This window comes from Ailuropoda melanoleuca, chromosome 4, assembly GCF_002007445.2.
Source record: "Ailuropoda melanoleuca isolate Jingjing chromosome 4, ASM200744v2, whole genome shotgun sequence".
Lineage (NCBI taxonomy): Eukaryota > Metazoa > Chordata > Mammalia > Carnivora > Ursidae > Ailuropoda > Ailuropoda melanoleuca.
Window position 1 is genome coordinate 92,014,126 of NC_048221.1, and position 17,513 is coordinate 92,031,638.

The following is a 17,513-nucleotide window of genomic DNA, read 5'->3' on the forward strand; positions in this document are numbered from 1 at the left end:
GTTGGTCAGTCAAGCTATGTGTCCTATCAGATAGAATTCTCTGGGCTTTCTTTATACCACTTTCCAAGAGAGGACAATTCAGTTTTGAACACTGTCACTATAAATGTTTCAGAACCTTGGAAGTCCTACTTTCCAGTAAGTATAGATGCCCACTAGTAAAGGAAAGAAGGTCATTTCACCCTTCTTGGGTACAGCCTCCAAGGGATGACACACACTGATAGCTTTCACAGATGTGCTTGAAGACAGCAGTCAAGGTGTTCGGTAAAATTGTTCTGATCGTTGTGAATTCTAAGGCAGCTCCTCTCCCGTGTCATGCAGCTGTAGAGTCTTCCAGCCTGTGTGAGTAATCGTAAACCTCTCCTTTGAATAACGTTCTTTATCTCAGAAGACAGGTTGTCCTCTGAGACCAAAGTAATGACAAATGCATTCCCTGAGAACTCAGTTACTGGTCTCTTTCCTGCCTGCCTGGTTGGAGGGAAAGTGTTTGGAGGTGTCCTGTCTGTGATGCCAAAAATTGGAAGCTGTAAGCAGGAAGCACCTAAACCCAGATGAATGGAAAAGCAGATGCTGAGAGGAGAAAGGGGAGATAAGAAGCAAATACATGGGTGGTATTAAAAGCAAAATATTTGAGAGAATTGTAGAAGCTTAGAATTGAAAACAACAACGTCCCAAGTTATCGAAAGAGGTATTTGCTACCCTCAATTTAAACAGCTCTGGTGAGAAACTGCTGTCTTTGGAGGCAAACAGTCCAATAGATGGACAGTTCCAGTTTCCAGAAAAGCCTCTTTGTCATTGAGCCAACATGTCTTTTCCTATACTCTCATCCATTATAACCATTATATCCTTTGGAGTGCTATAAAACAAATCTGCCTCTAGACCCTTGACAGTATCTGCTGTGTCTCTGTTTGCTCTTCTGGTCTTCTGTTCTCTCTGAGGACTCTACTGGAAAAAGCTTTGAAGTTAGGCAGATGTGGATTTGAATCCAAGCTCCATTGTGCAACCATAGCAATTGACTTACCTTGGTTGAACCCTGGTTTCCGTGTGAAAATTAAAAGACAAAACATGTGCAAAACAACTAGCCCTGCACCTGACTCAGAGTGGCCACTCAGCACTTCTCTTTTCCAGTTCATTCAGCAATTCCAGATGCCTCACTATCTGAGTAGCAAAGACACTGAGAAGTAGGGGTTGGGGGGACTTAACCCAATCCTTTCATTTTATTGACAAGGAAACTGTAGACTAGAGAAGTTGACATGACGTAATGCAGACCACAAGACACTTTCCTCCCATTGCCTCCTCTGGCCCTTCTTGGCTATGGACCCCCTCAAAGTACATCACCAAGACATTGCAGTCATGCAAATTGTATTTTCCAAGTGCCTGTGGTAGCACCTGACGCACAGCGCATGCTCACTCAATATTTTCAAATAAATGGACAGATTTTGAAAAGGAATGAGTGATTTATCTTTATTCATTTTAATAAATAGTCTAGGCAGCCGATACTGCTGGAGGGGGTATTCATTTAATAACAGTAGCTGATGCCAGTACCAATATTTCCGTTTCTCATTTTAGTGGGATCCTTGAAATTTCAAGTTCTTTTATTTGTCTTTATTCTGACCCCCTCCCATTTTCCTAATAATGATGCTGACTCTTCACTATTTCCTTCAAGATCCCAACCCACACCTCTCACCCATCACTTTCAGCAAAGAACTTCACCTATTTCACCAAGAACCCTGGAAAGAGCAGAAAAGTGATGTCCTCAAGTTCCAGTCCTATTCTTAAAAGATGCATGCTTTCCCTTCCCATTGTCTCTGAGATTCAAATATCCCCCCTTTGAAGGTGACCCCTCCATTTTAGTCTATTTTATCCCATTGTCTCCAGTCTCCTCCAGGTCTTTGTTTCTCTCTTGCATTTTTCTCCATCTTTCCCCTGGTTCCATTTCCACATCAATAGACATAAACAAATGTCTCCTGCCCCGTGTATGGAAAAAAAAAAAAAACCAAAACAGAAAATAATAAATCTCCTAATTATGTCCCTGTAGAGATACCGTAGATACCTATTTCTTACTGGTTTCTCACTCAGATATTTTTAAAGACTCAATGTCTCCATATCCGTACTTTTATCACTCATTCCTTTGGCTTCCATCCCACCCCCCACCTGCTGGCTCTCACCAAAGCCCCGAAGAGATGCCCCAAGAGAACAAAGACAGTGAGTGTCTTGCAGTGCTTATTCTGCTCGATACAGGAGCTTTGTTCGATTGAGAGTTTTCTCTCCTTGATATTCTCTCCTCCACTGGCTTCTGGTTTCTCCTTTCATCCCACCCACCAGAGCTGGGTCTTTGAATGTTGGTGTTGGTTCTAGCTGTGGCTCACTTCCCTTCTCACTGCTGACTATCTTGGAACAATCCCACTCACATCAGTATGCTGAAAACTCCCAAATTAGGTCTCTTGCCAAGACTCATATACCAAATATACCAATTGCCTCTTGGAGGACGACATTTCCCACATTTCAAATTCATTTTTTCCAGACCTGAACTCTATACTAAAGAAGCAGGATAATATGGTGCTTAAGAGCCCAAGTTCCAGAACCAGAAGCTTGGTTTTAAGCCCCAGATCCACTACTTTCCCACTCTGTGACCTTGGGGAAATTATTTTACCCTTTGGGGTCTCAATTGCCTTTCTTGGAAAATAGGAATAATAATAGTACTGGTCTCATAAAGTTGTTACAAGTTTAATGAGATAATACACACAAATCGCTTACAATAGTGCCTGGCACATAGTACGCACTTGATAAAGTTGACCATTATTTTATTATTATGATAATTATGATGTCATTATTATCATTTAGAACATGGTGTTTTGCTGATTAGCAGCAGTGAGGTGGTAACAGACAGAATGGTGTCATGGACGGAGAGCCCAGGTCTGTTTCAGGATACCAATATTCAATTTGCCATGTACTGCTTGGGCTCCTACCATGTATTAAACACCATGGTAAGCATTTCCAAAGATGCATCAGACATCTGGAAACGAATGTAGACTTCATCCTGGAGGCAGTAGGAACCATTGGAGATTTTATAGCAGATGAATGCCAGGTCTAATTTATATTTTAGAAAAATAGTCCTGGAAGCAGTGGAAAGAATGAATTGGAACAAAGGATGATGCCCAGCAAGGTCACCAGCTAGGAAACAATTGCAGTGGTCAGATAGTTGAGGGCAGGTCCTAAGCTAAGAAATGGAAAAGGGGGGAGAGTGTTGAGAAACGTTGGAGGAAGTGGGGACTATAAGATATGGAGGTCAGATCAGGGAACCTGATTGTGAAGAAACAGGTTCATGCAGTGACCAATGAAGCAGTTGGCCACCCAAAGACACTCCCAAATGGACAACGGTCTACTGGTGAATCCACTACACCCTGATAGGCCATCTTTTCCTTTTTTTTTTTTTTTTTTTTTTTTTTTTTTTTTTAGTGTTTGTTTTTGTCTTTGTTATTCCTGCCGGTCCATCTTGAAGACAGAGAGACATGTTTGGTCTTCAGCTGAGAGTAGTTCTCTCTCCCTGAGGGTGGGTTTTCCAGGGACAAAGCTCCCGAGTACCACCATCTACTAGCCCTGCTGCTGTGTTTGTGAATACTGAGAAGTGTAACTTCTTTTTTTTTTAATAATACTATTTTTTTATTATATTATGTTAGTCACCATACAGTACATCCCTGGTTCTTGATGTAAAGTTCGATGCTTAATTAGTTGCGTATAACACCCAGTGCACCATGCAATACGTGCCCTCCTTACTACCCATCACCAGTCTATCCCATTCCCCCACCCCCTCCCCTCTGAAGTCCTCAGTTTGTTTCTCATAGTCCATAGTCTCTCATGCTTCATTCCCCAGTCTGATTACCCCCCTTTCTTTATCCCTTTCTTCTCCTACCGATCTTCCTAGTTCTTATGTTCCATAGATGAGAGAAACCATATGATAATTGTCTTTCTCTGCTTGAGAGAAGTGTAACTTCTGAGCGGAGTGGATATTCTCGTGGCCCATCAGCACATTCTGTCCTTAGAGGATAACCTCCTTGGGAAACAAATTGAAATTAAAAGTTGTGGTGATCCTGCTTTCAGAGCAAAGGGAGTCCGCAGTATAATCTTCATGGCTGATGGCATCCAGCTGCCCCAGGCTCGGCCACTCTCCATGTTGGCAGGTCCACCCAACTGCCATGGGATGTTATCAGATTTTATCAACTGGGGTCTCCCTTTTATAAACACCATGCAGACCAGTGCTCTTCTAGGGACATACCTCTTCAGACAGAGCATGGGGCCGTGATGAATTTTAGCTCTCGTACTTGCAATCTGCTCTCACTGAGCGGTGGTGTCAAATCAGAAGCAGCTTCCAGGAAGACAACGCAGGTCTTCCCGTTGGTCCGCAGCTTCCAGTCTGCTGTGGGCTAAAGGCTCACAGCATGAGCTGTGCGGCCCTCTTTGGCTTGGAGGTCCTCAGCTCTGGCAGCCGTGATACACAAGGAAGGACAGGGAGGACGACTGGAAGGAAATGGCGTTCCATAGTCTTTCTATCCGCCCTAATGGAATTTCTCTTTCTTTACAGCCCACAGCTAAGAATGTCCTTTATTGTCTTCTCTACTCGAGGAACAACCCTAATGAAGCTAACAGAAGACAGGTAAGGATGCTCCCCTTCCCTGTCTTTAAAAAGCCCACCTTTTCTTGAGTAGTTCTGATATAGGTGCCCTAGCACCGGCCCTGAGTGTCAGTCATTTTAATCTTCTTTTCACTGAAGTCTTGAACGTTGCACACTGACCCATCTGCTAGTTTACTCTGTGATGACTGATGGTATTTCCTGATGTTGGGGAAATTCTGTAAATGACTAAATCACATTAAGGTAAAACTTACATTTGATGGGTAACTCGCTCTGCTAACTTGGAGCAAAATGGGAGCAAACCAGATTCTTGGGGGATTCTATTTTCTTTTATTTAAATTAGATTTACTTTGTGGATTAAGGTGTCAGAGATATAATAAGCATACTGTAAGAGCAGTAAGAACTTGAAATATTATTATACTAAGGCAGGGAATAGAAAGAGAGGGTGTATGGTACCACAGAATAAAAGGAAATTTGAATCAGGTGTGGAAAGTGTTGTTGACATAAAGGATTACTTAGACCTAGCTTAACAAAAATATTATTTTGGATTTTACCACTTACCCATGAAAACTAGGAAAAATAGAGACATGCCGTTCGTTCATAGTTAGGATGGTGTCCCAACTATTGGAAGTGGAGGTAACAGTTTTCCTGAGTTAAGGACACTTTGTCCACTTTTTACAAAGTGCTATGATGACATGAGAGAATCGCCATGGGGTGGGGGTGGGGGGGACGCATGTGGGACTGTTGGCAGACTTGTGTGTAGACATATAGGGAAAAGGAAAAGAGGGGGCAAGCACAGGGAGGACAGGGAGACTTTATTCTACAGCATTCTTCTTCTAGAGGGCAGAATAGAACTAACAGGATGGAGTAAGGTTTTCTGGATTTTGCTCCAACACAGCAAATCTGAGCTAGTCCCTTTTTCTCCACGTCTTTGTTTCCCATGTGTAACAAAAAGAAGTTTCCAAGTCCTGTTTCTCCTTTAGCAGTATCTTTTATTCATGCATGCCATTTGCAATACACAGAAACCCCATTTTAAAAAATAAGGGGCTTCTTATTTCCTATTAACAGAAGGAGAAACTGAGGCCATATGGTGTTCCTAAGGCTACCAAGGAGAAGCCACGCTAGATGCAGCCTCCACATTTTTGCCACTGTACCTTGCTGCCTTCCGTTACACAGAGAATCGTAAAGCCCAGGAAAGTTGTGAGACTTCCCTTCAAAACTGGCCAAGGATTTTAAGAAGCTCTGAGAAAGTGTCTCTGGCTTATGGGCTGTATGGGAGACTCCTCATCTCTCTGTCTTTACATGATGACATCCTTTATGCAGAGATGCCTTTTGTTCAGAGAAAACCCTCTCTCCCATTTTTCACATCCTCCTGCAACCCAGGCTGCCTGGTGTTGCTTCTTGCTGACTCCACTTGCCACATGCTTGAGTTTGGCCCAGAGACTTAGATCTCACATCCCATGTGGGTATTTTGTGTGCTACTGCTTGCGGCCGCTGGGAAGTGGGGAGGGCAGAGGGGGTCACAGATTTATAAACACTGTTAAAACGCCTGGGCTTTCAGACTCATTTTGGTTATGCTGGTTCAAATTAGTCATCTGAATCCGACTTTGAATCCGATGTTGTATGCCTTAACTTTACTACTCCCAGTTTCCCGTACCAAGGAGAGGACAGAGGTTAGAATCTCCACTTTGCTGGAAGTGGCATTTAATTTTTAAGGGCTAAATATGCATCAAACAGCCAACAGGCCTTGCTAAAGGCTGTATGGGATTCACGTGGTGACTGCCTGGCCTGACCTCTGGATCAGCTGGCAAAGCATGAATGGTTTCCTGACACACCCCCACCCTTATCAGCTTAGGGGGAAATGTGGATGAGCCTCCCCTCTCCAAAATACTTTCTCATGAGATTGGCTAAAAGAATTAGGCTTTCAGAACTTCCAAGCTGGTCCTATTTCTGAAAGATATGACTTCCAGTGTTTTAGTTGGTCACAGGAATTTTTATGTTTTCTCCGTATCTCATTTGATCTCCACAATATCCCTATAAGACAGTAAAAGATGCATTATTGTATGGATGTAGTAAGTGAGGACACCGCGTAAGTTAAAAAAACGCGTTCAGAGGCGCCTGGGTGGCTCAGTCGTTAAGCGTCTGCCTTCGGCTCAGGGCGTGATCCCAGCGTTCTGGGATCGAGCCCTACATCAGGCTCCTCCACTAGGAGCCTGCTTCTTCCTCTCCCACTCCCCCTGCTTGTGTTCCCTCTCTCGCTGGCTGTCTCTATCTCTGTCGAATGAATAAATAAACTTAAAAAAAAAAAGCTTTAAAAAAAAAGGACATGAATTCACAGGGTGTCTCATTTCAACGAGAGCAAAAGATTGTGGCTAAACCGAAAGAAATACTATCAAAGGAATGTTTGCATCCGGCTCTTGGGATCAAATCCACATAAAGAAAACCCGGGGAAGCTTGAAGAAATAGAACAGAAAATAAATACGATGTGTTGAGATGTAGTAAAGATTACAATCAGAATAATAATACCTACCATCTGTGTCTTTCATCTGCTTAAGCACCTTACGTATCATTTCTCACGTATCCCCATATAACCATTATGACTTCGATTTCCAACAGGGTCTCATTGTTTTATATGAAATATGTCATTTTTCACTAACCGCTTTCAAGATTTTTTTCTTTATCGTTAGTTCTTAGCAGGTTGGCTAGGATCTGTCTAGGCATGCTTTTCTTTGCATTTATCCTATTTTGGCTTTGCTGAGCTTCTTGAATCTACAAATTTGTCTTTCACCAAATTTGAGAAATTCTCAGCCCTATTTCTAAACTACTAGTCATTTTCTCCTCTCCTTCTGGGATTTCAGTGACACAGATGTTAGACCTTTGGTGTGATTCCACGTGTGCCTGAAGGTCTGCTCAATTCTTTTCCAATCTTTCCTCCTTCTGGTTTTCAGATTAGATCATTTCTATCGATCTTTGTGTTCCCTGACTCCTTCCTCTCCCATCCCTATCCTGCCAGTAAGCTCACCCGCTGAATTTTTTTATTGCAGATACTATGCTTTTCAGTCCTAAAATATCTATTTTGTTCTTTTTAAAATTTTTATTCCTCTGCTGCAGTCACCTATCTTTCCATTTATTTCAAGCATATTTACCTTTAGCTCATGGAGCATAGTTAAAAGATAAATATATAAATATTTAAAGATATAATATATATAAATACAGAACATATAATAAGATATAACATATGAGATAAAAACATGGGATTAACTATATATAATATAATTATAGTAGAATATTTAGAAATATAATTGATAATACTGGTAGAAATATAGTAAAAATGTAATATATAAATACTATAAAGTAAATATATAAAGCATATTCATATGCTTTAAATTCTTTGACAATTCCATAAGCTCAGGATTGGCATCTTAATTGCCTTCTCTCACGAGAATTGGTCACATTTTCTAAGTGCTTTGTACATCGAGTAATTTTAGAATATATCCTAGACATTTTTAATACTAAGTTGTTCAGACTGTTGAGTCACCTTCAAATCCTCTGGAGAATATTAATCTTTCTTCTGTGCTTGCACTACTCACACCACAAGTTCTATCTCTTCTGTTGGTGGTGGTTTTTATTTCAGTTCAGTTTTCAAAGCCTTTGCTAAGCTGCCTTGAGTCTGTCCCATGCATGTGCAGGTCAGAGAGTAGTCTGGGACTTACACAGCTTCACAGAATTACTGGGATCCCCCCTTCTCTAGTTCTCTCTCCTGCAGGATTCCTCACCCACTATGTTTCCCACTGAGGCCACCCTTTGCAAGTCGGCTAACAAGAAAAGTGGTGTTTCTCTTGGAGGTTGGCCACTACATTGCCTTGTACAGTTCTATACTGAGGTCACCCATGGGGCAAAGGCAGAAGTAATCAAAGAGAAATAAAAGTGGGGATTCTCTCCACATTCTTTGAACCCCAAAGGCTCCCTTTCTCGGGGGCCTGAGATATGGTGTCCTCCCAGGCCACTACCATGTGACTGAGACCCACCCTCAAGTTAAAGCCATGAAGGAAAAGAGGGGGGAAATGTGGAATCCATTCTTGTCTGGGTTACTTCTCAGGTTTTAACTACCCTGCCCAATTCATCCGCTTTGTTTGCTTTTTAGAGTCCTTAAGTGTTGACTTTTTTATTTTGTCCAGAGTTTCTCTAATAATCATCAGGAGAGATAACAGGTAGCAAGTTTACTCCATCTTGCCTGCTATTACTTCTATTTTATAGATAAGGGACACTGAGAATCTGAGTTTCAGAACTTGCTATGGTCAAATAACAAAAATGGGAGAATTAGTATTCTGATTCTGGTTTCTGGGTTTGGTCCAACTCATTTGTTTTGCATTATATCATGTTGCTCTTCCAAGATTTCTTAGCTTCATTGGTTTGCAAAACAGCTGACAAATTGTAACACATTTTTTTTTTTAGGTTTCTTCATCAGCATAATAAAGGATCTAGTGTTAATTTAAGTACTATTTAGGTTACATTATGTTAGTGTTAACTCCTGCATATGATTCCCTGAGTACTCCCTGGATAGTCTATTTTCTGGTCTTACTTTAAATACTTCAGATGTTTCATCATTTGGAAAGGAGATCATGTCAAGGAAGTCCAACTCTTCCTTTAAAAGAAATCAGGAATAGATATTCAATTTAATCAAATGCATTTTTGGCATCTCTTAAGATGATATTTTTTTCTTTGACCTACTAACACAGTGAAATGCATTAAAAAAGATTTTTTTTAATATTGGCTCATTCTTGCATTTCTCATTATACTTGGTTGTCATATACTTTTATTTTAATGTAGAGTTGAACTCTTTCCTGCATTTTATTCAGAAGTTTAGCATCCGTATGCATAATTATGATTGGGCTGCTATTGTCCTTTTTACGACTACTTTTACTTACAGAATTTTTATACTTTTTTTTTTTTTACATGTAGATCATTGCTTCCAGAAATTAGTCTGATGAAGGTATAAGGCCAAGATCCATCCTTTTTCTCTAAGTCCTTAGCCAGTTTTTCCATCATTTGCTGAATAATCATTTCCTACCAGTTTGAAAAATTAGACTCTTTCATAGACTTAGATCCATTGCTGTGTTTTCTATTCGGATACACTGCATTTCTGTCTGTTCCTAGCTAGGGCCACACTATTTTTATTAGTTTTAGCATCTGGAAGACCAGTTCTTCTTCATTTCTGATCTTGAGTGAAAATCCCCCTGGTTTTTAGTAGTTTGTTTGTTTGTTTGGTCATTTTCAATAATTTGTTTAATGTACCACAATATTCTTGGGATTTTCACTTGAATTGTATGGAAAGTGCAGGATCGCCTTAGCAAAATGGCATTGCAGTTTTACTGTATGTATTTTCTTAACTAAGGATATATCCCTTCATTTATGTCTCTTACTAAGATTTTGTTGTTTTCTTCAAATCAGTCTCACACAGCGTTCACTAAGTTTTTTCTTGGGCATTTTTAAGTTTTCCTTCCATTGTGAATGAGTTTTTTCTGTTGTATTTTCCAAATTATTGGTTTCTATAATTTCTATTTTTAAAAATTTATTAATTTGGGGGGTGTCTGGGTGGCTCAGTTAGTTAGGCATCTGCCTTTGGCTCAGGTCATAATCCCAGGGTCCTGGGATCTAGCCCTGAAGCAAGCTCCCTGCTCAGTGGGAAGTCTGTTTCTCCCTCTCCCTCTGCCCCTCCCCCTCCACGCTCCTGCTCTCTTCTTTCACTTTCTCTCTCTCTCTCAAATAAATAAATAGGGGCACCTGGGTGGCTCAGTCCTTAAGCCTCTGCCTTTGGCTCAGGGCGTGATCCTGGAGTCCTGGGATCGAGCCCCACATCAGGCTCCTCTTCTGGGAGCCTGCTTCTTCCTCTCCCACTCCCCCTGCTTGTGTTCTCTGGCTGGCTGTCTCTCTCCGTTAAATAAATAAAATCTTTAAAAAATAAATAAATAAATAAATAAATAAATAAATAAATAAATAAATAAAATTTCTTAATTTTTGTTGGTGGACTAGTATGTGATTAAATTTTATTTGTCATCCATGGATGTTAGATAATACATATACTTTGATGAGTAAAATGTTTTATATAAGAATCATATTGATTAAATTTATCAAATATCTTATATTTTTGTTTACTTGATCTGTGAAGACAGTGAGGTATTTTTAAAATTTTCCACCATGACTGTTTTATGTAACTCTCCAACACACTGCTTTAGGATTTATGACAAATTGTTTAGTTCACATGGATTTTCATCATGGACTATATTTCTAATCAACATAAAATCACCTTTCTGTTACATTTCATGCTTTTTTAAGTCCTTTGTCAAAAAAATATTATGAACTTAAATTTCTAAAAATATTTTCCTGCTATATCTGTGTCCACCCATTTATTTATCTTTTACCCTTCTTTGATATTTTAATTTTCCACCAATGATTTGAAAAGTGTAATTTGAAAAAGTATGATTTCATTTTTATTCTAGCAACAGTTCCCAATAAATTTTGCTTGTCTTTATTATGGCAAGAATTAAGTAATATCATTTATTCTCCTTGCTGAATTTTTTAAGAATTATTTGCATTATATCTCATAAGTACACACAGATACACATATGTATTTCCTTTCCAGTACTTGAAATTTTTATTTTATTTATTTTTTAATTTCTTAGTTGACTGAGTCTTTTTTCAGGTAAAATTTTCCTGAAAGGTGTGTGAATATTAAAATTTGTAAGGCTGAACTTGTTTGAGAATTGTTATTATTCACCTCCAGGTAAATATTTTAATTGAATATAAAGTTCTTTTCCCTGACTATCTTTTCCCCTAAATTTACTGGAAAATGACACAATGCCAACTTGTATATATTCTGTTCTCTATTGCATACAAAAAATACCAATTTAGTATATTTCTCCTTTGTGAGTAGCCTGTTTTCTCCTTCTGGATACTTGAAAAAAATTTTTCCTTATCCTTGGAATTAAAAAAAAAATAAGTAAAGAGAATACATCTAGGTGTGGATTCTTTCATTGATTTTGTGTGTTACTTTGTATAGGATTTTAGCCTTTCCATCCAATAACAAGGAAATAGAAATATTTTTCTATTATTTCTTTTATTATTACTTTTCTTCTGTCCATTCCACTCTTAAATCTATGCCAACTCTTTTTTATATTCTAAGTTCTTTTTCTTACTTTATAATTTTTATCATTTTTCTTTGAGTTCTTGGAGAACGTTTCAGTCTTGTCCTGTAATTCACCAATTTTTAATTATTTTGTTTGCTTTCAACTTACTGTTTGCAGCTTCTGTTGAAATTTTTTATCTCACCATTTTAGCCATTTTTAAGCATACAATTCAGTGGCTTTACATTGTTCAACAATCACACTACTAGCCATCTCCACAACTTCATCATCCCAAACTGAAACTGCCGCCAGCCCCTCTTAACCACTATTCTACTTTCTGTCTCTATGGATTTGTTTATTCTAGGTACCTCAAATAAGTGGAATTAAATAATATTTGTTCTTTTGTATCTGGCTTATTTCACTTAGCATGTTTTCAGGGTCCATCCATGTTATAGCATATTTCAGAATTTCATTCCTTTTTTGAGGCAGAATAATATTCCTTTGTATGTATATACCACAATTTGTTTATTTGTTCATCTGTCAATGGACATTTGGGCTATTCCCATCTTTTGGCTGTTACGAATAATGCTGCTATGAACACTGGCATGTAAATGTCTGTTAAAGTGTCTGCTTTCAGTTCTCTGGGGCACATACCTAGAAGTGGAGTTGCTGGATAATATGGTAATTCTATGTCTAAGTTTTTGAGGAAATGCCATGTTGTTTTCCGCAGTAGGTGCACCATTTTACATTGCTACCAGTGATGTACAAGGATTCAATTTCTCCACATCCTTGCTGACACTTGTTATTTTCTGGGGTTTTTTGTGGGTTTTTTTTTTTTTTTTTTTTTTAGTAACCGTCATTCTAATGGATGTGACATGGTATCTCATTGTGGTTTCAATTTGTATTTCCCTAATGGTTAGTGATATTGAGCATCTTTTCATGTGCTCATTGGCACATTCGTGTATCTTTTTGGAGAAATATCTATTCAAGTCCTTTGCCCCTTTTTTAACTAGGTTGTTTTTTATTGTGGTTGTTAAGTTCAAGAGTTCTTTATATATTCTGGGTAGTAATCTCTTATCAGCTATATGATTTGCAAATATTTTCTCCCATTTTGTGGGTTACTTTTTCCCTCTGTTAATAGTGCCCTTTGATGAACAAAAGTTTTAATTTTGATGAGTCTAATTTATCTATTTTGTTATTTGTTGCCCACGCTTTTGGTGTCATCTTCCAAAAAATCGTTGCCAAATCCAACATCATGAAGCTTTTCCTCTACGATTTTTCTAAGAGTTTTCTAGTTTCAGCTCTCACATTTAGAGCTCTCCTTGATCCACTTGGAGTTAATTTTTGTATGAGGTTCTAAGAGGGCCCAACTTCATTCTATTGCAAATGGAAATCAGTTTTCCCAGCCCATCTGTTGAAAAGATTGTCTTATCCACATTAAATGGTTAACACCCTTCTTGAAAATTCTTGATTCTATGCAAAGCTTTCTTTCTGGGCCCTCTATACATCTATCCTTGTCCTAGTACCACTCTGTTTTGAATAGTGTGGCTTTGTAATAAGTTTTGAAACCAGGAAGTGTGAGTCTTCCAACTGTAGTCCTTTTTCAAGAGTGTTTTGGCTATTTTGAGTCCCTTGAGATTCCATATAAATGTCAGGATACGTTTTCTATTTCTGTCCAAAAAAAAAAGTCATTGGGGTTTTGAGAGGGATTGCATTGAATCTGTAGATCACTTTGGGTAGTGTTGTCATCTTAACAATGTTAAGTCTTCTGATTCACGAACACAGGCTGTATTTTCATTTATTTATGCTTTCTTTAATTTCTTTCATCTTTCATTTATTGTTTTCAGTGCCATTGCATTTTTTAACTGAGAGATAATACCTTTCAACCCTGTGAATATTTTTCTGATCCTAAATTTTTCCTTCTGTGTATGTGTGTGGCACTCTGCTATTGTGTTAGAGATGGAAAATCTTCATCGTGAATATGAATTACAATTGCTTCATGTGCTCCGTATTTTTTATAAGAGTTTGCTTCAAAGGGGAACTTTCCTCAGATTTCTCAAATTGGTCCTCTTCTTCCCAACTTCTGAGACTTTCCTTAACATAGTAATTCAAAAGAGAAACAACTAAGTTTTTCAGTACTGGGATTTGGGGTGAGTTCTGTCAGGGATCACAAAAAAATCTTTGTTGAAAATGTGAAGATCCCAGGCTAAAGACTGTGGGAAAATTTAGATGTAGTATAATTTTTGCTTGGAAAGGGTAGAGACCTAGCAATGTGTCCCAAGTAAGGAGGAAGCTGAAGCCAAAAGAAGATGGTCAGTGTTAAGAAATGAACCCACTACCAACCCCAGACTTTTCTCCTCATGTCCTGGAATACAGGCTGCCAGGTTCTTCCTCAGCCTGATCTCAGCAGCTATGCTTTTTGCAGGAATAATCCCAAGTGTCTGACATGTGTATAGAACTCTTACCTATTTTCCAGCAGGGAAAACATTTTCCCCTATGATATTAGTTTAGCTGTTTCTATAGCATTATGATGGGGAAAAGGGGGAAGTTAAAATATGATTACTGTTTTCACCTGGCAATCTTGCCTTACTTCTGACCTTTACAAGATTAAAAAACAAAGCATAACAAAACAACCATGGGTCAAAAAATTATTATGTCTTATCCAACCCTCTCCCTGGCCTCATTTTACTGCTAAGGAAAATTATTCTCAGAGAGATTGAATTATTTGCCCAAGTTCATACAAGCTGTCAGTGGTGGGAGAATTTTTTTTAACTCACAAAATTAAAAATTGTAAATCTGGTGATTTTTTCCTACTACATTACATACTGTACCCTATTTACTGCTTCTATACGCGTGCTGCTGTCTTTTGTTTCTTCTCCGGGGAATACTAAAATGAAAGCAACCACTATATATGTGTACAAATGCATAAGTACACATACTTTTGTGTCTATATACAATCTTTTATTAATGACTTCTAATGTACCAATACCTAAAATACTTTTCTCAACTCTAATAAGAGAAAGTTAATAATACCTACCTTGTAAGATGGTTACTAGAATTATTTATTATATGTATTACATAGATGGGGATACCGACTCAAAGAAGGCACCAAGCCACTCTTGTAAAAGTACAAAATTTGGATTTGAACCCAGGCATAAGGGCCCCAGTGTCCACACTTTTAATCACTATCCTATAGGGTTTCCCAGAATTTTACAATTATATACAGTTTTTAGTTACAAACAAATCCTAGCATCCACAATTCACCACCCCAAACCCTCAGACTTCTTCCAGAAAACACTTCTCTGAAAGCATATCCCCTCTACACATTTTATCTTCAGGACCTTTTAACAACTTCAGTGTGGAAACACTCCTCACAAAGAGGTAAAGGGGTGCCATCAGCATTTCACAGATGGGGCTAAGAGGTTAAGTATCTTGCCTATTGCTTAAGGAGTTGGAGTGAAAGCCAAGAATGCTTGGCTCAACCTGCTGAGTGGAAACCAAGAGACCACACTTCCCCATCCCTCTCAGTCATCGTTTGGTAGGGTTGAGAGTGTGGTTTTGCCATTAGTGTCACAGGGGAAAATGACATATTCTGCACACATTGCTTGATTCCTGGAGCAGAATGATTACAGGCTGTCATTACCAAGAGACATAGTTCTAAAAGCCTTTTCTAAATTTAAAAATAACAAGAGAGAAAACGAATCTTCAGATACTTGGTGCTTGAAAGAACCTGGATTCGTTCCATGTTTAGGTACTGTTTATTTAGGCACAAGAAGATTTGATGGCAAAATTAAAAGAAATGGTGGAAAACATGTTTTTATTCTCTTGTTCTGTTGACTGAGAGAATATCCTGGGTCTGGGTCCAAGGGAAAGTTTCTTACCTCTCTATGCCTGTTTCTTCATCTATAAAATGAATAGAATGATAGTCCCTACCTCAAAGAACTGCTGGAAGGATTAATAATGCCAGGCACTCAGTAAGTCGTCAGTTCAGAGTCCCCAGCTCTCCATGGCTCACATCCCTCTCCAAAGTTTTTAACATTTGGCCTGTCTATACCTATATAGAGGGATATAGGTAAAAAAAATTCTGCTTGGGCATGAGGCCAGAGAAAAGTTATTTTTCCCTTTGTGTAACGGTTCTAGCGAGACTCCTTCAGACAGATGCACACAGGCAATGTCTCTAGGGGAAGTTTGTCGAAGGGTTCCTTATACTGAGTATCAGTGATGGTAAAAAGAACCCACCTGGAAGCAATTCCGCCGTTCTGGGAGCAGACTGCTTCTTGAGAGTCGTGTGGTCCAGTACTTTTCACGCTCTTCCTCTGGGGATACCCCAGTTAGGAGAAGAAAGTAAAAGTATTACTCCTGGGGTCCTCAGGTGTAGTTTGAATTGCTCATCAAAAGCAAGAACTTTCTTCAACGTCCTTTCATCTTAAAAATGCATGTGCATTTGTGTTCTGTTTAATAATATACCAAGGTTTGATTTTATATAAAAATCACGTTGACTTCTTTCTCAAATTATGGAGTACAACTTATGCTCTGAAAAAAATAACGTGTGTGTGTGTGTGTATACGTGTATGTGTGTGTGCCCTGTGTCTTTCTGTACAGTACATTGTCCTGCACCAAGTCTGGACACACGGATGTAGTAGAGACGATACAGACTTTGTACCAGGACCAGCTTGGGTTCCAGTCTGTTACTGGACTGCTCTGGATCTGCTTTCTCAAATGTGCGCTGGAGGCAATGACACCCCCGCATGGTGTGGCCGTGGGGCTGTGGTAGATTAACGTAAGGGAAGTGCCCAGCAGAGGCGCTGGAAGCACACAGAGCCTCAGGACCTTTTACTTCCCTTCCTCGCCTATTATCCACCTGCGGCAAGCACATACTAAGAAGAAAAACTGACAGAGCAGCATGCGGAAGCATTCTTGTCGGGATGAAGCCAACAGGACAAACGACAGAAGGGGTCAGTGCAACCAAAGAATGGTAGGGTGTTCAGACCTGAAGCCAAACAGCCACAACCACCTGATTTCCGGTGGCCCGGCAAGGATAGACCACTCCTGGTCAACACAGGCGGCTCTGCAACCCCGCCTGCCCATCCCCTCGTGGCCCTTCGGCCTCCGGGGCCAAGCCTGACACTTGGTGCTGCCCTTGGGCAGCTCTAGCGGTCTCCTCATGACCTGCAAGTTCAGCCTCTGGCTACTCATCCACCACAATTTTTTTTAATTATTAAATATTTCAAATGTAACAAAAGTATACTCAAAGAAGGGTAATGGACTCACTATCCACCACCAAGCTTATGAGACAAAATGTGACAGGGATTGAGAACCCTGTGTACACTCCCCCTTTCTTGTTCGTCCCCAGAAATAGTCCCCATCCTGATTTGGGGTTTTCATCTTAAGAGATGCTCGATATTTTTGTATCTCCGTGAGCAATATATTTTTTCAGATTATGCTTTATAATAAATGGTCATATTGTACATATCTTTCTTGAACATGCTTTTTACACTTAACAGCATGGTTTTGAGACTTTCTCTGTGAAGATACATGTACCTGTACTTGGCTCATACTTTTCCATTACATTCTATTATATTGTAATAATGTACCATCAGGTACTTCCTGTTTCTTATTCGTGGACAGTTAGTTTGTTTCTAACTTTTTGCTATTATAAACAAAGTTGCAATCAATATTCTTATACCCATCTCTTGGGGGGTTAAAAGCAAGAATTTCTCTCTGATACACAACTAGGGGTGGAATTGCTAGGTCTTATGGTA

General features: G+C 39.2%; 1 protein-coding gene across 1 annotated transcript in view; it reads left to right on the top strand.

The window, feature by feature from the left end:
- Positions 1-17,513, top strand: part of ANTXR1 (ANTXR cell adhesion molecule 1) — a 216,498-nt gene that overhangs the window by 25,926 nt on the left and 173,059 nt on the right. The window contains 1 exon segment of the mRNA XM_011236724.3: positions 4,580-4,651. Coding sequence (XP_011235026.3) covers positions 4,580-4,651 — 72 coding nt within the window.